This window comes from Borostomias antarcticus (assembly GCF_949987555.1).
Source record: "Borostomias antarcticus genome assembly, chromosome: 18".
Classification (NCBI taxonomy): domain Eukaryota; kingdom Metazoa; phylum Chordata; class Actinopteri; order Stomiiformes; family Stomiidae; genus Borostomias; species Borostomias antarcticus.
The window spans coordinates 22,403,112-22,423,613 of record NC_140251.1 but is presented as its reverse complement, the minus strand read 5'-3'; the positions used below and the strand labels follow the sequence as shown (position 1 = coordinate 22,423,613).

Below are 20,502 nucleotides of genomic sequence, written 5' to 3'. Positions count from 1 at the left end.
AAGCGTTAGATAATAGACTGTGATGATAGAAGAAGAACGATCTTTATTCATGAGAGAAGAACACATTTGATACAAACAGGACTGCGTCATTCTACCTTGAGCTAAAATCACGAGACAAGTCGCTAGCTGTGTACAGCGCCGCCTAGTGGCCACAGTAGTCAACTAGTCTGTGCAACCATACAGGATGCTGACTCCTCCCAAAAAATCTGCACAATAACAATCTGCACAATCTAAAATCTCAATCAGCAGGACTGTCAATGGAGAACTGCTCATAGGAATGACAGCTGCAGTGTGCCTCATTTTCAACCTGCATTGCTGTGTATCATCAATGTTATGTTATGGGGCGGCACATAGCTCATGAGATAAGAGCAGCCAGCTGGGGATCGCAAGGACCCGCTTCGATCCCAGAGTGTGCCGAAGTGTCCTTGAGAAAGACACTGAACTGAGTTTACATGTTCTCCTCTCCTGGGTCTTTCTGTGTGGAACATGTTCTCCTCTCCTGGGTCTTTCTGTGTGGAACATGTTCTCCTCTCCTGGGTCTTTCTGGGTGGAACATGTTCTCCTCTCCTGGGTCTTTCTGGGTGGAACATGTTCTCCTCTCCTGGGTCTTTCTGGGTGGAACATGTTCTCCTCTCCTGGGTCTTTCTGTGTGGAACATGTTCTCCTCTCCTGGGTCTTTCTGGGTGGAACATGTTCTCCTCTCCTGGGTCTCTCTGTGTGTGTTTACATGTTCTCCTCTCCTGGGTCTTTCTGGGTGGAACATGTTCTCCTCTCCTGGGTCTTTCTGGGTGGAACATGTTCTCCTCTCCTGGGTCTTTCTGTGTGGAACATGTTCTCCTCTCCTGGGTCTTTCTGGGTGGAACATGTTCTCCTCTCCTGGGTCTCTCTGTGTGTGTTTACATGTTCTCCTCTCCTGGGTCTTTCTGGGTGGAACATGTTCTCCTCTCCTGGGTCTTTCTGTGTGGAACATGTTCTCCTCTCCTGGGTCTTTCTGGGTGGAACATGTTCTCCTCTCCTGGGTCTTTCTGTGTGGAACATGTTCTCCTCTCCTGGGTCTTTCTGGGTGGAACATGTTCTCCTCTCCTGGGTCTTTCTGGGTGGAACATGTTCTCCTCTCCTGGGTCTTTCTGGGTGGAACATGTTCTCCTCTCCTGGGTCTTTCTGGGTGGAACATGTTCTCCTCTCCTGGGTCTTTCTGGGTGGAACATGTTCTCCTCTCCTGGGTCTTTCTGGGTGGAACATGTTCTCCTCTCCTGGGTCTTTCTGGGTGGAACATGTTCTCCTCTCCTGGGTCTTTCTGGGTGGAACATGTTCTCCTCTCCTGGGTCTTTCTGGGTGGAACATGTTCTCCTCTCCTGGGTCTTTCTGGGTGGAACATGTTCTCCCTGTGTTCGCAAGAGTTTCCTCCCAATACAAAAAACATCCAGGAGACCAGATGACTAACGCTGTCTGTCCCTGACAAAAAAAGCCAGGAGCGCTTGGTCGGTCCCCGGGCGCGTCCCCCGGCGCGTCCCACGCACGCTGCCTACTGTCTGCTATCGGCTGCCCATGGAGGAAGGACGACGGGATGGGTCAAGAGCAGAGGACAATTTCATCAATGCACTCTGCGTGTGTGTGTGTGCCCCATCACCGTGTGTGTGTGTGCCCCATCACCGTGTGTGTGTGTGCCCCATCACCATGTGTGTGTGTGCCCCATCACCGTGTGTGTGTGTGTGCCCCATCACCGTGTGTGTGTGTGTGTGCCCCATCACCGTGTGTGTGTGTGTGTGCCCCATCACCATGTGTGTGTGTGCCCCATCACCGTGTGTGTGTGTGTGCCCCATCACCATGTGTGTGTGTGCCCCATCACCGTGTGTGTGTGTGCCCCATCACCGTGTGTGTGTGTGCCCCATCACCGTGTGTGTGTGTGCCCCATCACCGTGTGTGTGTGTGCCCCATCACCGTGTGTGTGTGTGCCCCATCACCGTGTGTGTGTGTAAACCATTGTATGATAGTAAAAGTGGTTTTGGTAGACATCCACCATGTAGTCATGTGACCTGTAGAAAGCAGGTAGGGGGGCTGCCTGGCCAATCAGGGTCTCCGACTGCTCCGTGAAGCAGCCCAGAGCTGCCCAGGCCTGGCACGCTGTAGACCAGCTCATTTATACTAGCCTGAGGCTAGCACGCACACATGCTGTTCCTCTCACACTAGCATGTTACGGCTTATGAATTTTAATTTACCAATTACAATATAATTAATGTGCAGACTCATGTCTGTGCCATGGCAAAATATGCAATAATAATTTCATCACAGGGGCTCAGAGAGAGAGAGAGAGAGAGAGGGAGAGAGTGAGGGGGAGAGAGAGGGAGAGAGTGAGAGAGTGAGGGGAGAGAGATAGTGAGAGAGGGAGAGAGAGATAGTGAGAGAGGGAGAGAGTGAGGGGAGAGAGATAGAGAGAGAGGGAGGAAGAGAGAGATGGGGAGAGAGAGAGACAGAGAGAGAGAGTGAGTAAAGGAGAAAGGAGAGAGAGAACAACAGCAATGAAACTGCCCATAGAGAAAAAGCAACTGTGTTACTAGTGATTAGATGGAGAATAAATTACATTAGCTGTCATTACATCCATTCATCAGCAGAATGCATGGGTTCTGGGTCATGGTTCTATTATATATCATATATATATTGCAATATATTAAATCATGGCTAAAACCCACCCATTCTTCCAAACTAATACGTTTTAAATTGGACATCCTGGAGGCTCAATGTGGCAGCAGTTGTCTAGTTAAGGTTGTAGAGCAATAAATTACTCGGACGTAAAACAGTAGCTGTCTATAATGAACAGTAAATTACTTGGTGTGTGTAAAACAACAGCTGTCTATAATGAACAGGAGCAGAAAACAACACAGGAAGCCATCACTGTCACCTTGTTGAGAGTCTCCACTATAGAACTGCCTCTTTACACACGCGTTGCAGACCTCATATATCTTAAGACAAAAGCACCATTTTGTTTTTTTACAGACCTCACTTAGCAGGCATTTTCTTGTCACAATAAAGATGCAATAACAATGATGACAAAAACATGAAGAGCAAGCTCACCGGACTCCCTGGAAATGTGGACGAAGGCGTCGACCCCGGACTCTCCATAGTTCCCCTCGGAGGCCAGCGTGGACACGTAGTTCCAGCCCAGGGCGGTGACGATGTCCAGCATTGCCTGGGCCTGGTAGGAGTCCGGTGGCACCACACGGGAGAAGAAGTCATAGCGTGTGTTGTCACTAAGCTCGGGGGCGGTAGACGCATAGCTGATCTGAGGGATCTGGGAAGAGAAATCACTGTGTCAGCATGGAGAGATAACGGACATTCACCAATATCTTCCAGCGGTTTAAAAAAAAAAGTTCTCAAGAAAGGTCCTACAAGAGAAATATGATATGTGTGACACCCGTGGTCCTATAAGAGACATATGATATGTCTGACACTCGTGTTCCTATAAGAGAAATATGATATGTCTGACACCCGTCTTCCTATAAGAGAAATATGATATGTGTGACACCCGTGGTCCTATAAGAGAAATATGATATGTGTGACACCCGTGGTCCTATAAGAGAAATATGATATGTCTGATATGTCTGACACCCGTGTTCTTAACGTAAGTTGAAAGCACACGCCAGTTGTTCCTAATTAGCATAGGTAAACGTCCCGTCAGTCCAATCGCTAGCGTTTCGATGGCGTAGCTGGTAGTGGTGTTTATTAGGGGTGGTCATGTACGTTGGCAGGTCAGAGGACCCGAGATCGTGTGGGGTAGTTGAAGCAATACTGACGAGCGACGCAGTGACACCTGTGACACACGCACAGAAATCACACACAGAAATCACACACAGAAATCACACCGAAATCACATACAGAAATCACACAGAAATCACATACAGAAATCATACAGAAATCACACACAGAAATCATACAGAACTCACACACAGAAATCACACAAATATTTAAAAGAAGAAGTTAAGAATTCCCAAAGAGTTATCTGAGCTGGACCAGCACATTGGGCTGTTACTGGAAAGACAGCACTCTCTCTCACCTTGTAAATTTATGAAAACAATTATTAAAAGATATTACAAATGATACAAATATTATTGTATTTCAATCCTATAACATTATACAACTTGAAGAAAACACAATAAACAATGATTTCGCACAAACATTGTCCTTGAGTGTTCGTAGATTATGTTCTTACATTTATTTGAGCAAATCCCAAATAAGAAAGCACTGGTGAATGTCAGAGTCTTTGTGAAAACCTCATGCAGTTTAAGAAAAAGCTTCAACAGTTGGTGGATGAGGCCCCGTGTTTTCTAAACAAGTTGCTCAGTCATCCATACTGTATGCCTGGGAGATTACACTTCCCACTCAATCCCAGAGAGTTGTGATCAGAGGAGTCCTCAAAATGTAACCCAAGTACATGACTTTGTGCCGTAACTCTGTCAAAACCTTTAAGGCCAACATTCCACACTTGACAACTCTAATGAAGTGAAGGGGGTGAAATTGATTTGATTTAGAAACAAAGTAAATTGAGTCTGACAGGAGCCAAGCATCCACATACTGTAAACTGCCTTCTGTTGTTTCCTTGTCATCCACCCACAGGAGTGATGGTTTAGAAAGAGAGGTAGCTGTATAGTGGAACTAGGGTTGCAAAGGAGCAGAAACTTTCCAGAAATTTACCATGGGGAAGTTCAGCTTTGGGATTTGGGAAATTTTGACCTTTTTTGTAGCCTATAGCAGCTTTAGCCTATAGCAGCTGTAATTTTATTTTATTTCATTTTATATACTTATTTTAGGATTGCATTCCATTTTCATCCAATGTGGTAGCCAGTTGACCCTGGCCTAGTGTCCAGTTACACCCTACTAACTGTTGAGGATTCGTTACGCAACCCAGCCGGTCGGCAATGTGAAAGGGAGAGACAATTCCTTGACCATCTCAGCTCACAACCATAATTCCAACACCAGGCAGGGTTGCTGTTGTGTGACGAACTCTAAAGCCAAGATGAAACTAACCACGCTCGGGGAGCGGTGGACCAATAGGCTGCTCCCTCTGGGATCGGGACATATTGGATCTGGTGAGACCAGCGGTTCCTGGTGGGCAGCTGCACCGGAACACAATGCATTAGACTGCTACACCACCACAGACCCCTTTAACAGGGAACTAGACCTACACCACCACAGACCCCTTTAACAGGGAACTAGACCGCTACACCACCGCAGACCCCTTTAACAGGGAACTTGTAGCCTAGTTGTGGAAAAAACATCAAATGCAATTCTAGATCTTGCGGCATGATCTTGGTTAAAACCTGATTTAAAGGAGAATGCTCGTTTTTGACAACCAGGGGCCTCATTTATAAACGTTGCATAAGTACAAAAACGTGCGTAACCCATGCTGAGCAACTTTCTACGCAACTTTCGGTATTTATAAAAAACGAGCTTAACGATAAATTGGCGGAAGGTGTGCGTAACTCTACGCACACTCCGACCCTCCTTTAACTACGATAAGCACGTTTCTGGAGAAAGGGGAAAACGCGACTCTGATGGCAGAGGGATGAAACTCGGGAAAGTCTGCGAAACGCATGACATATTGAATAATAAATACATTGGTCGCTGCAAGAAACCCTCCAATGTGTCCCACAGTTTAAACGGAATCAATCGCCACCATAGCCTAATCATGAAATAATGTTGGCATTGCTTTGGATGTGTCTGTGAATTGACCCATTTGTGTAATAATATAATATTATGTTGTAGGCCAATTAATTTATAGGCTATCCTGAGAAGCATCACGGGCTGTAGCCTATGAATAAAAGCCACATTACGTTGATAACACAACACGACACAAGCCTATAGGCTTATCATAGTAATGATTCCGTATGTCGATGGCCTACAACTATAATAAGGCCTATACAGGTGAGGTAAGAGGTTGTTCTGGTCTAAACTGTGTTGAAAACATCCGGTGGCGCTGCTCCGCTCGCGACCGGACTCTTGCTGCTGCTTTTTGCCTCTTTTTTGTTGTTTTCTGTTCGTGTTTGATGGACTTGGTCTGACTTGTGTGGTGTAAAGTGCACTGGGTGAAACTACCATGGCGACTTTTGCACAAGGATTACTTCTGGCGCTGATGATCGGGGAATTGTTCACAACATGCCAAACGTTTCCTCGCGGGGAAGGGGGCATGCCGCTCTCATACCCCAGAGACGCTCTGCTGTCACTCCGCTCTATGGGAACTACTCTACCTGCCGAGGTGCCCGATGCTTTGAAAGCACAGCCGGTAAGGGACAAGCAACATCGGAAGAGAGGCAGAAGAGGGGGGATAAGGCAGCGTCTCCAACGGAGAGGTAACAGACCACCGCTTCCCAGTACTTTGTAACGCACGGTCGCTAAAAAGCAAAATTGATGAACTCCGCACCAATGCCAAAGTGTGCTTCGAATACCGGGAATCGAGCATGATGGTGATTACGGAGACCTGGCTCCACTCGGATATTCCTAACTCTCTGATCGAGCTAGAGGGGTTCTCTCCCATCCGGGCGGACAGAGCTGAATCGTCGGGGAAAAGCCGAGGGGGCATCTGTATGTTTGTCAACGACAACTGGTGCAGCAGCTACACTGTGAGAGAGACTGTGTGCAACACCGACGTTGAACTGCTGTGTTTGTCCCTGAGACCTTTCTATCTCCCTAGGGAGTTCGGGAACATTATAATTTGCGCAGTGTATGTTCCTCCCAGTTGGAATGGGAGAGCTGCTACTAGGATAGTAGACTGCGTTTATCAGCAACTGGAAAAGACCCCCGGAGCTGCCACTTTCATATTGTTGGACGTTAATCATTGTAAACTAGAATTGTCTTTCCCTGGTTTTGAACAGTATGTTAAGTGTGACACACGTGACAATAAAGTTTTAGATAAATGCAACGGAAACATCAAAAATGCTTATTCTGCCAAATCAAAGCCCCCTTTATCTAACTCCGACCACAACACTGTCCACCTAATTCCATCTTACAAGACAGTGTTTAAAAGCAGTAAACCTCAGACCAAGACGGTTACTGTATGGTCGGAAGATAGCATTGAGACACTTAAGGGATGTTTTCTTTGTACAGATTGGGACATCTTTCTCGACCTAGAAGTTGATGAAGCCACTGAGACAATAACAGACTACATTCATTTCTGTGTGGATAATGTGGTTACTAAAAAGTTAATTGTAGTTTATCCCAACAATAAGTCTTACATAACCAAGAAGATAAAAGACTGCATTAATCTGAAAAAATATAGCTTTTAGGAACAAAGATAGGGCAGGTTTGAAAATAGTGCAAAAGGAGCTTAACCAATTACTGTGGGATGCAAGGAGGCATCACAAGGAAATAATAGAGCAAAGTTTTACCTCTAGGGACTCTAATAAGCTATGGAACTCTATGAAGGTGATAACGAATATGAACACAAAGAAGAAGCACATCGCCACTACTGATGATCTACAAAAAGCTTGAGTTGAATGATTTTTATCTTAGGTTTGAAACGAAGGACTTTTCTTCGGAATGTAATAATGTGCTTGAGACTATTTCTGCCTCAGGATGGTAGTTGACCCACTCAAGGTTCAGTCGCTTTTCAGGGGTACATGCACAAAGAAGTCTTCAGGCCCAGATGGCATCTCTGCTTTTCTTTTAAAAACCTGTGCAGAAGAGCTAACCCCAGCATGGTGCCCCATCTTCCAGCGGTCGGTGGACTCACATGCTGTCCCTGCCCTCTGGAAAAAATCTATAATTGTTCCAGTTCCGAAGAAATCTTGTCCGACTGAAAATAATGACTATAGACCTGTGGCCCTGACTTTGATTGTTATGAAATGCTTTGAAAGATACATGGTGTGTGCACTAAAAGCAGAGGTGAAATCAGAACTAGACCCATTTCAGTTTGCCTACAGGCAAGGGCGGAGCACGGATGATGCCATTAACAGCATCACCCATTTTGCCATCAAAAACCTGGAAGACTCCAAGTCCTATGACCCAAGACCCAAGTCCTATGCACGCCTACTATTTGTTGATTTCAGCTCTGCTTTCCATACGATGCTGACTCATTTGATGATCACAACACTGAAATAGATGAGTGTTAACCCTTTTATAACCAAATGGTATTCTTCATTTTTAACCAATCGAACCCAGTGTGTTAGAGTTAACAGTACCCTTTCGGGAGCCAGATCAATGAGCACAGGGGCCCCACAGGGCTGTGTTAGCTCACCAGTCCTCTTTACATTATACACAAACGACTGCAGAAACACCCGCCCTGGTAACTATATTTTTAAATTCTCAGACGACACTGCTATCCTTGGCCTACTGCATAAGGACACAAGTCCTACGGCCTACCTTGACGAGATAGAGAGGTTTGTGCAGTGGTGTGACGCCAACTACCTCATGCTCAATATAAAGAAGACCCAGGAGATGATCCTGGACCCCAGGGCAGTGGGGGACCACAGCCCAGTGATCATATAGGGGAAGCCATTTCTGAGGTCTGCTCATATAAATACCTGGGTGTTCATCTAGACAATGCATTCAGCTGGAACACCCATGTGGAAAGCTTATGTTCTCGTTTACAGCAGAGATTATACTTTCTGTGCAGACTCAGGGTGCATGGGGTGGACAAGAAGATCATGTTCCTATTTTACCAGGCTGGATTAGAGAGCATTGTTAGGTATGGGATGTCTGCATGGTACGGCAACCTTAGTGTGAAGCTGAAATCCAAGCTTGCTCGCCTGGTCCAGACTGCCATGAAAGTCATGGGGAGGGAGGAACACCAGTCTCTCCAGTCCTTGTGTGAGCAGTCTGTTTCCAGGCAGACTCAGGGTATACTGTCTGACCCGTCCCATGCTCTACATACCGAATTCCAGCTTTTGCCCTCGGGCAGACGGTACAAGACGCCCAGCTGGAAACTGAATCGTTTTAAATACTCATTTGTGCCGACCGCAGTTAGAATGTTGAATGGGGCCAAATGAAGGAATGAAGTTGTGCAATAGTCAAGTTGTTTTCTTCTCTTTTTTTCACTGGGGCAAGTGCAATGTGGGTTGTGTGCAATAGTCTATGTATGTGCAATGTGTTGTGTTGTGTATGTGCAATGTGTTGTGTATGTACAATGTGTTGTGAGTAATATGTGTAATGGGTTTTGTATGTGCAATATGTTGTGGACAACGTGTTGTGTGTAGTATATGTATGTGAGACATGTGATGTGTTGTGTGTAGTATATGTATGTGAGACATGTGATGTGTTGTGTGTAGTATATGTGTGTGAGACATGTTATGTGTGTAGTATATGTATGTGAGACATGTGATGTGTTGTGTGTAGTATATGTATGTGAGACATGTGATGTGTTGTGTGTAGTATATGTATGTGAGACATGTGATGTGTTGTGTGTAGTATATGTATGTGAGACATGTGATGTGTTGTGTGTAGTATATGTATGTGAGACATGTGATGTGTTGTGTGTAGTATATGTATGTGAGACATGTGATGTGTTGTGTGTAGTATATGTATGTGAGACATGTGATGTGTTGTGTGTAGTATATGTATGTGAGACATGTGATGTGTTGTGTGTAGTATATGTGTGAGACATGTGATGTGTTGTGTGTAGTATATGTATGTGAGACATGTGATGTGTTGTCCTCCTCTGTTTCTATGTAAAGAGTTGATTTGTGCAGCAAACGAGTCCAAGACAAATTTCCCTGAGGGGACAATAAAGTATATTCTATTCTATTCTATTCTATACCGCACCAAACAAATGTTGCATTCGGCGTTGAAGTATATTTATTCAGTTAATAATTTATTTAGTTAATTATTCTTATGTTTAATTATCCACCTATTCATTCGTTAGTGTATTTATGTATTTATAGCCTATATTTGATTAGGCTTTTATGTAAACCCGAATGACCACTGAGTCAAGCCGCAACAATGATGTTGAGTGGTGAATGGAAATGTCCTACTTGAGGCAACTGTAGGCTACATTAGGCTATATTGTACATCATCATATATCCTCATATTGTCTTATGATTGTCATGTAGCAGGCATGCGAGGAATGTGGAGGTGATGCGTCTCCAAGTTGTAAGAACACAAGGAAGCAAGTTGGATTATTAATTTGTCGAATCGTCATGTGTGTAGCTATAATTACGCTTTATAGAATCACATGAAACCCATCCATGGACCCCATATATTTACAAGACCTCGATACAGGCACTGATATAGCTGGATTATAGTAGGCCATGGCCTTGGATATGCCGGGACTAGGCACAGATGTTCTAATATCTGCTTGGCTATCCCGCAACATCCGTTCGAACACGCAGCTTCTATAGGCCTACAAAATGGTTTGAGAAAGTATGTGAAATGCACGATATCCCAGAAAATACACAAATTGGCTGCTGCAAAGAACCCTCAGATCTGTCGTACAGTTTAATTGGGGATAATTGCCTTAAGTAGTCACTATAGGCCTACATGTTTGCATTGCTATGGATGTCATTGTAAATTGACCCATTTGTACATTGATAAGTTAGGCCTTTTATTCATAGGCCACCCTGTGAAGCATTAGATTACGTGCAATATAGATCCAAACCCCATTACCCATGCAACAACACTAGAGGCATGATTATCAGTTTGGATATCAGCAGCCAACTAATGAGGCCTACCGCACTAAACAAATGCCAATATAGCCTGCATGATAGATAATTATTTATAATCTAATTGGGACCACTCAGTCATGCACATCGAAATCATCGTTCCGAAAATAACCTTTTGGCGCGTCTCTGCCTCATTGACCAATACCTCCACCTCGCACTCAGTACAATTTCTCTTTCTCTTTCTGCCTTTTGCACTCGGCTCCATTCTCGTTGCATATGTTTTAGGGGTGTATCACTGACCATTTATAGGCAATTGTGGGCGTTAATTGTGGTGTGATCAGAACGCGCGTTCACGTGCGCCAAGTTAAGTGTTGATTGTAATTTATAAAGGGCAGCTGGCGTTGGCGTGGCCTAAGTGAACATGGGTTGTGATACGCAGCGTTTTATAAATTGGAGATTTTTTGTGCGTATATTTTCGTACTTACTTAGCTAAGCAAACTTAGTTACGTGGATTCTACGCAACGTTTATAAATGAGTCCCCTGGACCTTATTTACGGTATATTATAAGATGTTTGACTCACCGAGATAACTTTGGTGTAATTCGGAGGCCTGTAGAAGAAATTTAAAATCCAGCGCGAGCCAGTATATCCATGTAATGGTGGCGGACGGGGCACTGAGAATGCAGTTTCTAAAAAGTCTATTTTCTGCCGCGAAACGGTTGTTTTCACCAATCTGTCTTTATGAATCGCTAGTTGTGCTTACATAGAGCGAGGGCTTGTTGTGGTTTTTCACATGCCTCTGTAATATGATCTTTAGAAACCTTTAGAAACGAAATAGCTTCCCCACTTGCTCCAGCAGGCATGCGCACAGCACGCAGACTGGCTATTCTCCGTTATGTCTGTAGGGTATACTCGCGGCTCACATTCTCTACTCTACGATCGGCTTGTTGGTGCCTGGAATATTGTGTGCAATATGCCTGAATATTTATCAGATTTTGAGGATATAGAAGATGACTTAGAATATGATGGACGCCGATAGTAGCGTAGAGAATGTGAGCTGCGAGTGTAGCCTACAGACGGAGAATAGCCAGTCTGCGCGCTGTGCGCATGCGTGCTGGAGCAAGTGGGGAAGCTATTTCGTTTCTAAAAACATTTCTAAAGATCATATTACAGAGGCATGTGAAAAACCACAACAAGCCCTCGCTCTATGTAGCGATTCATAAAGACAGATTGATGAAAACAATGTTTTGCGGCAGAAAATAGATTTTTTAGAAGCTGCATTCTCAGTGCCCCGTCCGCCTCCATTACTGTACATGGATATAGGCTACTTGGCTCGCGCTGGATTTAAAATTTCTTCTACAGGCCTCCGAATTACACCAAAGTTATCTCGGTGAGTCAAACGTCTTGTAATATGCCGTAAATAAGGTCCAGGTTGTCAAAAACGAGCATTCTCCTTTAATGCAAATTCAGTTTAATTTCAACCCTGTACTGTGCATTCATCCATCCATCACATGTGCAGTGCATTCTTCCATCCATACACAGCTAATTCCCAGTATCCTGCACACTAAGAGGACAGTAGAATCCATTAAAGTTCTACTCACAAATAGACGAAGCAAAAAATGTCATTTTTAAAATGTATATTAGAAATGTTTGCCTGCATGTCTGCTTATGACAAAACAATGTTATGTCTGTTTATGACGAGGTAAATACAGTTGGTATAAATAGCCAAACAATTCCCGTTCATTCCCATGGAAAGTTTACAACTTTCAATATTCACAGACCCTAAGTATAACTGCACAAACACACACACAGACAAACACGCAGATACACATACAGACAGGCAGACAGACAGACAGACAGACAGACAGACAGACAGACAGACAGACAGACAGACAGGCAGGCAGGCAGACAGACCGAAAGATAGGCAGGCAGGCAGACAGAGACCATAGTGGGAGCGAGGCAGTACATCCTGGCAGGTAGACAGGCCAGGCAGGGTGGGATAACGGTCTTTAGAGAGCGATTGAAGGACTGATTGATTTCACTTCAGTCAAAGGCCAGGCTGTGCAGGGCAGCCCTACAGGCAGCCTCATTGGCATTCACAGCAAAGGGGGGTGAGGGAGCGAGGCAGACAGGCACGGGCTGTGCCAGCAATACAAATGCCACTCACAGCCCGCCAGTTCTGTTCACTCCCAGACAGCTACAAATTAGAGGCCGGTAAATACACATGCTACAGGGCCTGCGCCCACAGCCCTGCTGAAGCTCCCGCCTGACGCGCTGTGCCAGGTTCAAACCCGCTAACATGACCATGAACTTTGTCTGTCTAATTCAGTTTAATAGCAAACTTGAATTCGTAAAAGCAGTATTTTCTGAGCTATAAAGGATCCATGATTAAGAGCTTAATGAACACCTCAAGGCCGCACATAAGAATGTCATCATCGCATTTAATTAATTTTCTTCATTAAGTGATAAGAATCTGGGTTGAAACAGAGCGGTCTTATTTCTGCTTTAATAGGGTTGAAAAGCTACATTTCAGTCGACCATGCTAGTAATCTTCCTTCTCTCTGCGATAACGCGTCATTCAGATGCATTACCTTACAGTGAAACACCACACAGCAATGATATCTAAAAGCTAATGAACTAGCAGAAAACATCGATCAAAACACTCAGGCTGGAATGTGGGATCTGTCCCGTGTTCAATTAACTCCAGGAGGATTCAAAAGGGTCATCTCAGTGTAAAGTGTTTTTGAATTGCATAATAGAAAGGTAATTCATACCGATGACCCCAAGAAATCTCACCTGTAAAGTAAACCTTTAAAAAGCAATCTGCCCGCTCTTGATCTAATCAGGTTTGAGACTGTGAACTTGAGAAAGCAACAGCAGCTATTATGTGTTGAACCAAAGGAGCCCACGGTGACGTCCGCGTAGCCATTTGGTTCATTTAATCATTTAGTCAGGACCAACTTCAGTCCTCTGGATGTCGGACAGCGCCATGCTCTCTAAAGACGTTCTGAAAAGTAGGTCTACCTCCTCAAGATGACCTACCACCCATTATATTGTGCTTAATTCATAGATAGCGCATCCTGTCAGGTAGAAAATGTCTATCAGAATGCTATGAAACAATAAATAAAAAGGAATATTAATGAATGTAGGCTAATCAAGTATTGCGCTGTCTGCTCTTGATTTAATCAGGTTGGAGAGCGTGAACTTGAGGAGGCAGCAGCAGGCGCTAGGAAACTGTGCCAAGTGGCAATCAAGCCCAGTGTGTGTGTTTAGGCTACTGTAGAGGGACGGACTTCATGTGTTCTGGTTGTTTCAGCTCATATATTGTATTCTTAATTTAGGTTTGTGTCTCTCACAGTATTGCTCTCCTTCTCTCCCTGTCCCTTCGTGACTCTCTCACCTATTTCGAAGTTAATATTAACAAGGCTATATCCATTAAGATAGGCCTATTATATTGCTCAAACTTGTAAATCACCAGTTTGATTTTTATAATGTGAAATGAACACAGAGTTACAATGTAGGGCCTTTTTTTTTTTCTTTTTTCAAAAGCCTCCGGATCTGCCCATCACACTAACACAGCCCTGGATCTGCCCATCACACTAACACAGCTCCAGATCTGCCCATTACACTAACACAGCTCTGGATCTGCCCATCACACTAACACAGCCCTGGATCTGCCCATTACACTAACACAGCTCTGGATCTGCCCATCACACTAACACAGCTCTGGATCTGCCCATCACACTAACACAGCTCTGGATCTGCCCATCACACTAACACAGCTCATCACACTAACACAGCTCTGGATCTGCCCATTACACTTACACAGCTCTGGATCTGCCCATCACACTAACACAGCTCTGGATCTGCCCATCACACTAACACAGCTCTGGATCTGCCCATTACACTAACACAGCTCTGGATCTGCCCATTACACTAACACAGCTCTGGATCTGCCCATCACACTAACACAGCTCTGGATCTGCCCATTACACTAACACAGCTCATCACACTAACACAGCTCTGGATCTGCCCATCACACTAACACAGCTCTGGATCTGCCCATTACACTAACACAGCTCATCACACTAACACAGCTCTGGATCTGCTCATCACACTAACACAGCTCTGGATCTGCCCATCACACTAACACAGCTCTGGATCTGCCCATCACACTAACACAGCTCCGGATCTGCCCATCACACTAACACAGCTCTGGATCTGCCCATTACACTAACACAGCTCTGGATCTGCCCATCACACTAACACAGCTCTGGATCTGACCATTACACTAACACAGCTCTGGATCTGCCCCTCACACTAACACAGCTCTGGATCTGCCCATTACACTAACACAGCTCTGGATCTGCCCCTCACACTAACACAGCTCTGGATCTGCCCCTCACACTAACACAGCTCTGGATCTGCCCATCACACTAACACAGCTCCAGATCTGCCCATCACACTAACACAGCTCCAGATCTGCCCATCACACTAACACAGCTCCAGATCTGCCCATCACACTAACACAGCTCCAGATCTGCCCATCACACTAACACAGCTCTGGATCTGCCCATTACACTAACACAGCTCCAGATCTGCCCATCACACTAACACAGCTCCAGATCTGCCCCTCACACTAACACAGCTCCAGATCTGCCCATTACACTAACACAGCTCTGGAGTTCTAGTGCCAAAAGGTGTCTCTGGTCGTATCCCAAGGCCCTGGATTTGAGGTTAGTTTTGGCTGGGGTAACTGCTCAAGGATCATTCTGTTGCCTAGAAACCTTCCATCAGGGAATGCAGAAAAAATGCACGTGCAGTAGAAGCCGCTCCGCTGGATCTGGCATAGCCTACCTGGGCCCACTGCTTCATTCACTCCTTTACATCCAGACAGACCCCTGCCTACCTGGGCCCACTGCTTCATTCACTCCTTTACATCCAGACAGACCCCTGCCTACCTGGGCCCACGGCTTCATTCACTCCTTTACATCCAGACAGACCCCTGCCTACCTGGGCCCACGGCTTCATTCACTCCTTTACATCCAGACAGACCCCTAAACGTGGAAACCGGGGACCTCATTTCAATGACGCCGAGCATACAAATACATTAATAGGCTACAATCAATAAATACTGTAGCACTATCATACCGCATGCTATGAATTTGATCATGTCAGAGCTGCTCAGAGTTTAGTTTTGACTGGCTCAGAAGAAATACATTTAGCCTGCAGCTTGACCGTAGCTAGCGAGCTAGACAGCTACGGTAGGAACTGGACTGCCCTTCCCAATGCTATGTATATTCAAATAAACTTGATGAGCTGGGGGATGGGGAGGATCCAACCAACGCCAACAGTCGCCAACAATAGCCTACATTTCCATGTTTGTCTTCCATGTCCGGTGTGCATTCCCTGCTTTTAAAATAATCTTGAATCCAAGCTAATTGTAATCTCTATCTGCGCTGCTGTGATAACAATATATTATAGGCTATTATTACTAGGCTACTGTTCACTTTATTATTTATTTATTTTAACAAATGCTGGGTTTTGAAGCCTCGGCGCTACCATTAAATAACTTATATAGACGCGTTCTGTCATAGTGAAATTATTTTTCCGAGGTAGTCTTCTTCTGTGGTGGTGGCGGTGCTTTGAAGTTTCAAAGCCAGCCAACCCAGCATTTGTTTAAATAGACCCTTTTGCTTAGGTAAGTGAAGTTTCATGTTTATCTGACACTTGTAAATATGAGCGCCTCTCCTAAATAGACCGACACCGATTTATTTTGACAGCGAAGTGAATGGAGGGTGAAAGGACTGTAGTCTGGCATGAGCGAGCATGCGACTACAGGACTGAAAAGGGCTAGGCCTACCTCAGCTCATTCAATTGATCATTCATTGTAAACTAGGACTGGACTAGCCTACATATTTTTGGGAGGAGGGTTACATAAAAACACGAAATCTTAGTGTGTGGTTATGTTATTTATTTGTTGATACTTTCTCAATGATTCAAAGTTTCTATATCCAGTGGCATGTCCATCTGGCTTTACACTATACGCTAGTAAATCGATGGTTCCTCCCTATTTGGGGGATCAACTTGATTCAAATGCAGACTGACCATTGGACTGATTCAAGGCCCTTTATAGTAGGCTAGGTCTACTATTGAGTCCCTCTTTTTGTGCTCTCTTCTGCATTCCACAAATAGATTCACAAGTTCACATTACCAGAGGCTACTTTCTCAAATGGTATACATGTACATACATTGTACATCTCAAATTGTGTGTAATTATAGTTTATATATATGCTATAGTTTTGAATAAGCTACATTCCAGCCCACAGTTCCCAGTCCCTCACTAGCCTAATCTACAGTATTGTCTCTCAATAATCTACAGTATTGTCATACGCTCCGCTGCCACTAGTTGCTTCTTGATCAACAATCTCAAGCCTCCTAGTGGTTAGTGTGCAACACTGCACGAAAACACGTTGGTGCTTCCCGCCAACACGCTGTCACCACAGCGCCGATACTGGCATGCTATGCTGCCACTTTTTGCACCTTCCAAAATTAGAGGCTCAGGCACTGTAGGCAGCTACTACCAGACAAATTGAGTTTGCTTGCTCAACGACGCCTCCTGGCGGCTATTGTGCAACACTGAATAAGGAGGTGGTCTGGAGTGGTCCCTGAATAAGGAGGTGGTCTGGAGTGGTCCCTGAATAAGGAGGTGGTCTGGAGCGGTCCTGGATAAGGAGGTGGTCTGGAGTGGTCCTGAATAAGGAGGTGGTCTGGAGGGGTCCCTGAATAAGGAGGTGGTCTGGAGGGGTCCCTGAATAAGGAGGTGGTCTGGAGTGGTCCTGAATAAGGAGGTGGTCTGGAGCGGTCCCTGAATAAGGAGGTGGTCTGGAGTGGTCCTGGATAAGGAGGTGGTGGAGTGGTCCTGAATAAGGAGGTGGTCTGGAGTGGTCCCTGATAAGGAGGTGGTGGAGGGGTCCCTGATAAGGAGGTGGTGGAGTGGTCCTGGATAAGGAGGTGGTCTGGAGTGGTCCCTAAATAAGGAGGTGGTCTGGAGCGGTCCCTGAATAAGGAGGTGGTGGAGTGGTCCCTGGATAAGGAGGTGGTCTGGAGTGGTCCCTGGATAAGGAGGTGGTCTGGAGTGGTCCCTGGATAAGGAGGTGGTCTGGAGTGGTCCCTGGATAAGGAGGTGGTCTGGAGTGGTCCCTGGATAAGGAGGTGGTCTGGAGTGGTCCCTGGATAAGGAGGTGGTCTGGAGTGGCCCCTGAATAAGGAGGTGGTCTGGAGTGGTCCCTGGATAAGGAGGTGGTGGAGTGGTCCCTGGATAAGGAGGTGGTCTGGAGTGGTCCCTGGATAAGGAGGTGGTCTGGAGTGGTCCCTGAATAAGGAGGTGGTCTGGAGCGGTCCCTGGATAAGGAGGTGGTCTGGAGTGGTCCCTGGATAAGGAGGTGGTCTGGAGTGGTCCCTGAATAAGGAGGTGATCTGGAGTGGTCCCTGGATAAGGAGGTGGTCTGGAGTGGTCCCTGAATAAGGAGGTGGTGGAGTGGTCCTGAATAAGGAGGTGGTCTGGAGTGGTCCCTGGATAAGGAGGTGGTCTGGAGGGGTCCTGGATAAGGAGGTGGTCTGGAGTGGTCCTGAATAAGGAGGTGGTCTGGAGTGGTCCCTGGATAAGGAGGTGGTCTGGAGTGGTCCCTGGATAAGGAGGTGGTCCCTGGATAAGGAGGTGGTCTGGAGTGGTCCCTGAATAAGGAGGTGGTCTGGAGTGGTCCCTGAATAAGGAGGTGGTGGAGTGGTCCTGAATAAGGAGGTGGTCTGGAGTGGTCCCTGAATAAGGAGGTGGTGGAGTGGTCCTGAATAAGGAGGTGGTCTGGAGTGGTCCCTGGATAAGGAGGTGGTCTGGAGGGGTCCTGGATAAGGAGGTGGTCTGGAGTGGTCCTGAATAAGGAGGTGGTCTGGAGTGGTCCCTGGATAAGGAGGTGGTCTGGAGTGGTCCCTGGATAAGGAGGTGGTCCCTGGATAAGGAGGTGGTCTGGAGTGGTCCCTGAATAAGGAGGTGGTCTGGAGTGGTCCTGAATAAGGAGGTGGTCTGGAGTGGTCCCTGGATAAGGAGGTGGTCTGGAGTGGTCCCTGAATAAGGAGGTGGTCTGGAGCGGTCCCTGGATAAGGAGGTGGTGGAGTGGTCCCTGAATAAGGAGGTGGTCTGGAGTGGTCCCTGAATAAGGAGGTGATCTGGAGTGGTCCCTGGATAAGGAGGTGGTGGAGTGGTCCCTGAATAAGGAGGTGGTCTGGAGTGGTCCTGAATAAGGAGGTGGTCTGGAGTGGTCCCTGGATAAGGAGGTGGTCTGGAGTGGTCCCTGAATAAGGAGGTGGTCTGGAGTGGTCCCTGGATAAGGAGGTGGTCTGGAGTGGTCCTGAATAAGGAGGTGGTCTGGAGTGGTCCTGGATAAGGAGGTGGTCTGGAGTGGTCCCTGGATAAGGAGGTGGTCTGGAGTGGTCCTGGATAAGGAGGTGGTCTGGAGTGGTCCTGGATAAGGAGGCGGTCTGGAGTGGTCCTGGATAAGGAGGTGATCTGGAGTGGTCCTGGATAAGGAGGTGGTCCTGGATAAGGAGGTGGTCCCTGATAAGGAGGTGGTCTGGAGTGGTCCTGGATAAGGAGGTGGTCTGGAGTGTTCCCTGGATAAGGAGGTGGTCTGGAGTGTCCCTGAATAAGGAGGTGGTCTGGAGTGGTCCTGGATAAGGAGGTGGTCTGGAGTGGTCCTGAATAAGGAGGTGGTCTGGAGTGGTCCTGGATAAGGAGGTGGTCTGGAGTGGTCCTGGATAAGGAGGTGGTCTGGATAAGGAGGTGGTCTGGAGTGGTCCCTGAATAAGGAGGTGGTCTGGAGTGGTCCCTGGATAAGGAGGTGGTGGAGTGGTCCCTGGATAAGGAGGTGGTCTGGAGTGGTCTTGATCTTTAGAAACGTCTTATGACATGAAATAGCTTCCTCACTTGCTCCAGCACGCATGCGCACAGCGTGCTGGAGCAACAATTGCGCGCTGTGCGCATGCGTGCTGGAGCAAGTGAGGAAGCTATTTCGTGTCTAAAGACGTTTCTAAAGATCATATTACAGAGGCATGTGAAATACCACAACAGGCCTATGCTCTCTATGTAAGCACAACTAGCGATTCATCAAGACAGATTGATGAAAACAACCGTTTCGCGGCAGAAAATAGATTTTAAGAAACTGCATTCTAAGTGTCCTGACCACCGCCATTACATGGATATACTGGCTCGCGCTGGATTTTACATTTCTTCTACATGTCTCCGAACTACACCAAAGTGATCTCGGTGAGTCAAACGTCTTATAATATGTCGTAAATAAGGTCCAGGTTGTCAAAAACGAGCATTGTCCTTTAAGATGCTGATGATGATAGCCTAGTAATACTGTCTTGTTTTCTTGTGCTATCATGTTAGCTTGTTACCTAACGTTAGCCAGCTAGCTAGCAAGCATTCAGGTTACCCGAAGCAACTTTTTTTTTCCTAGGATGGTGAAGGCATGTCCCGCATAATAATATTAAATATTTTTAAGATAAGTGATCTGACTGGCCAACCTCTGAATGAAATGTACCCATATTACTTACTACAGACAGATACAGGTATCAAACCACATGTAAAAATGCACCAGAAAAGGAAATGGCCCCTTTTCACACAAAAATGTTCTGACCCCCCTTCAAGCTTCATTTTGCTTCCGACACCCATGGATGTGAAGAGCACCCGTGACAAATCATGCACTAATTATCACTGCCACTATGATATGCAGATGTCCCCACATGAGGGGGTCAGAGAGAGAGAGAGAGAGAGAGAGAGAAAAAAAGATATATAAATATAGTAAATAGTGTGTATATGTGTGTGTGCGTTTGTGTGTGTGTGTGAGAGAGAGATA

The 20,502-nt window shown here is 46.0% G+C and overlaps 1 protein-coding gene across 1 annotated transcript in view; it reads right to left on the bottom strand.

Moving 5' to 3' along the window:
* LOC311320970 (metabotropic glutamate receptor 8-like) overlaps window positions 1–20,502 on the bottom strand; it is a gene marked incomplete at both ends in the record, with an annotated part of 311,989 nt that overhangs the window by 178,013 nt on the left and 113,474 nt on the right. The window contains one exon of the mRNA XM_084452837.1: window positions 3,073–3,289. Within this exon, the coding sequence (XP_084308963.1) occupies window positions 3,073–3,289 (217 nt within the window). The remainder of the gene's footprint in view (window positions 1–3,072; window positions 3,290–20,502) is intronic.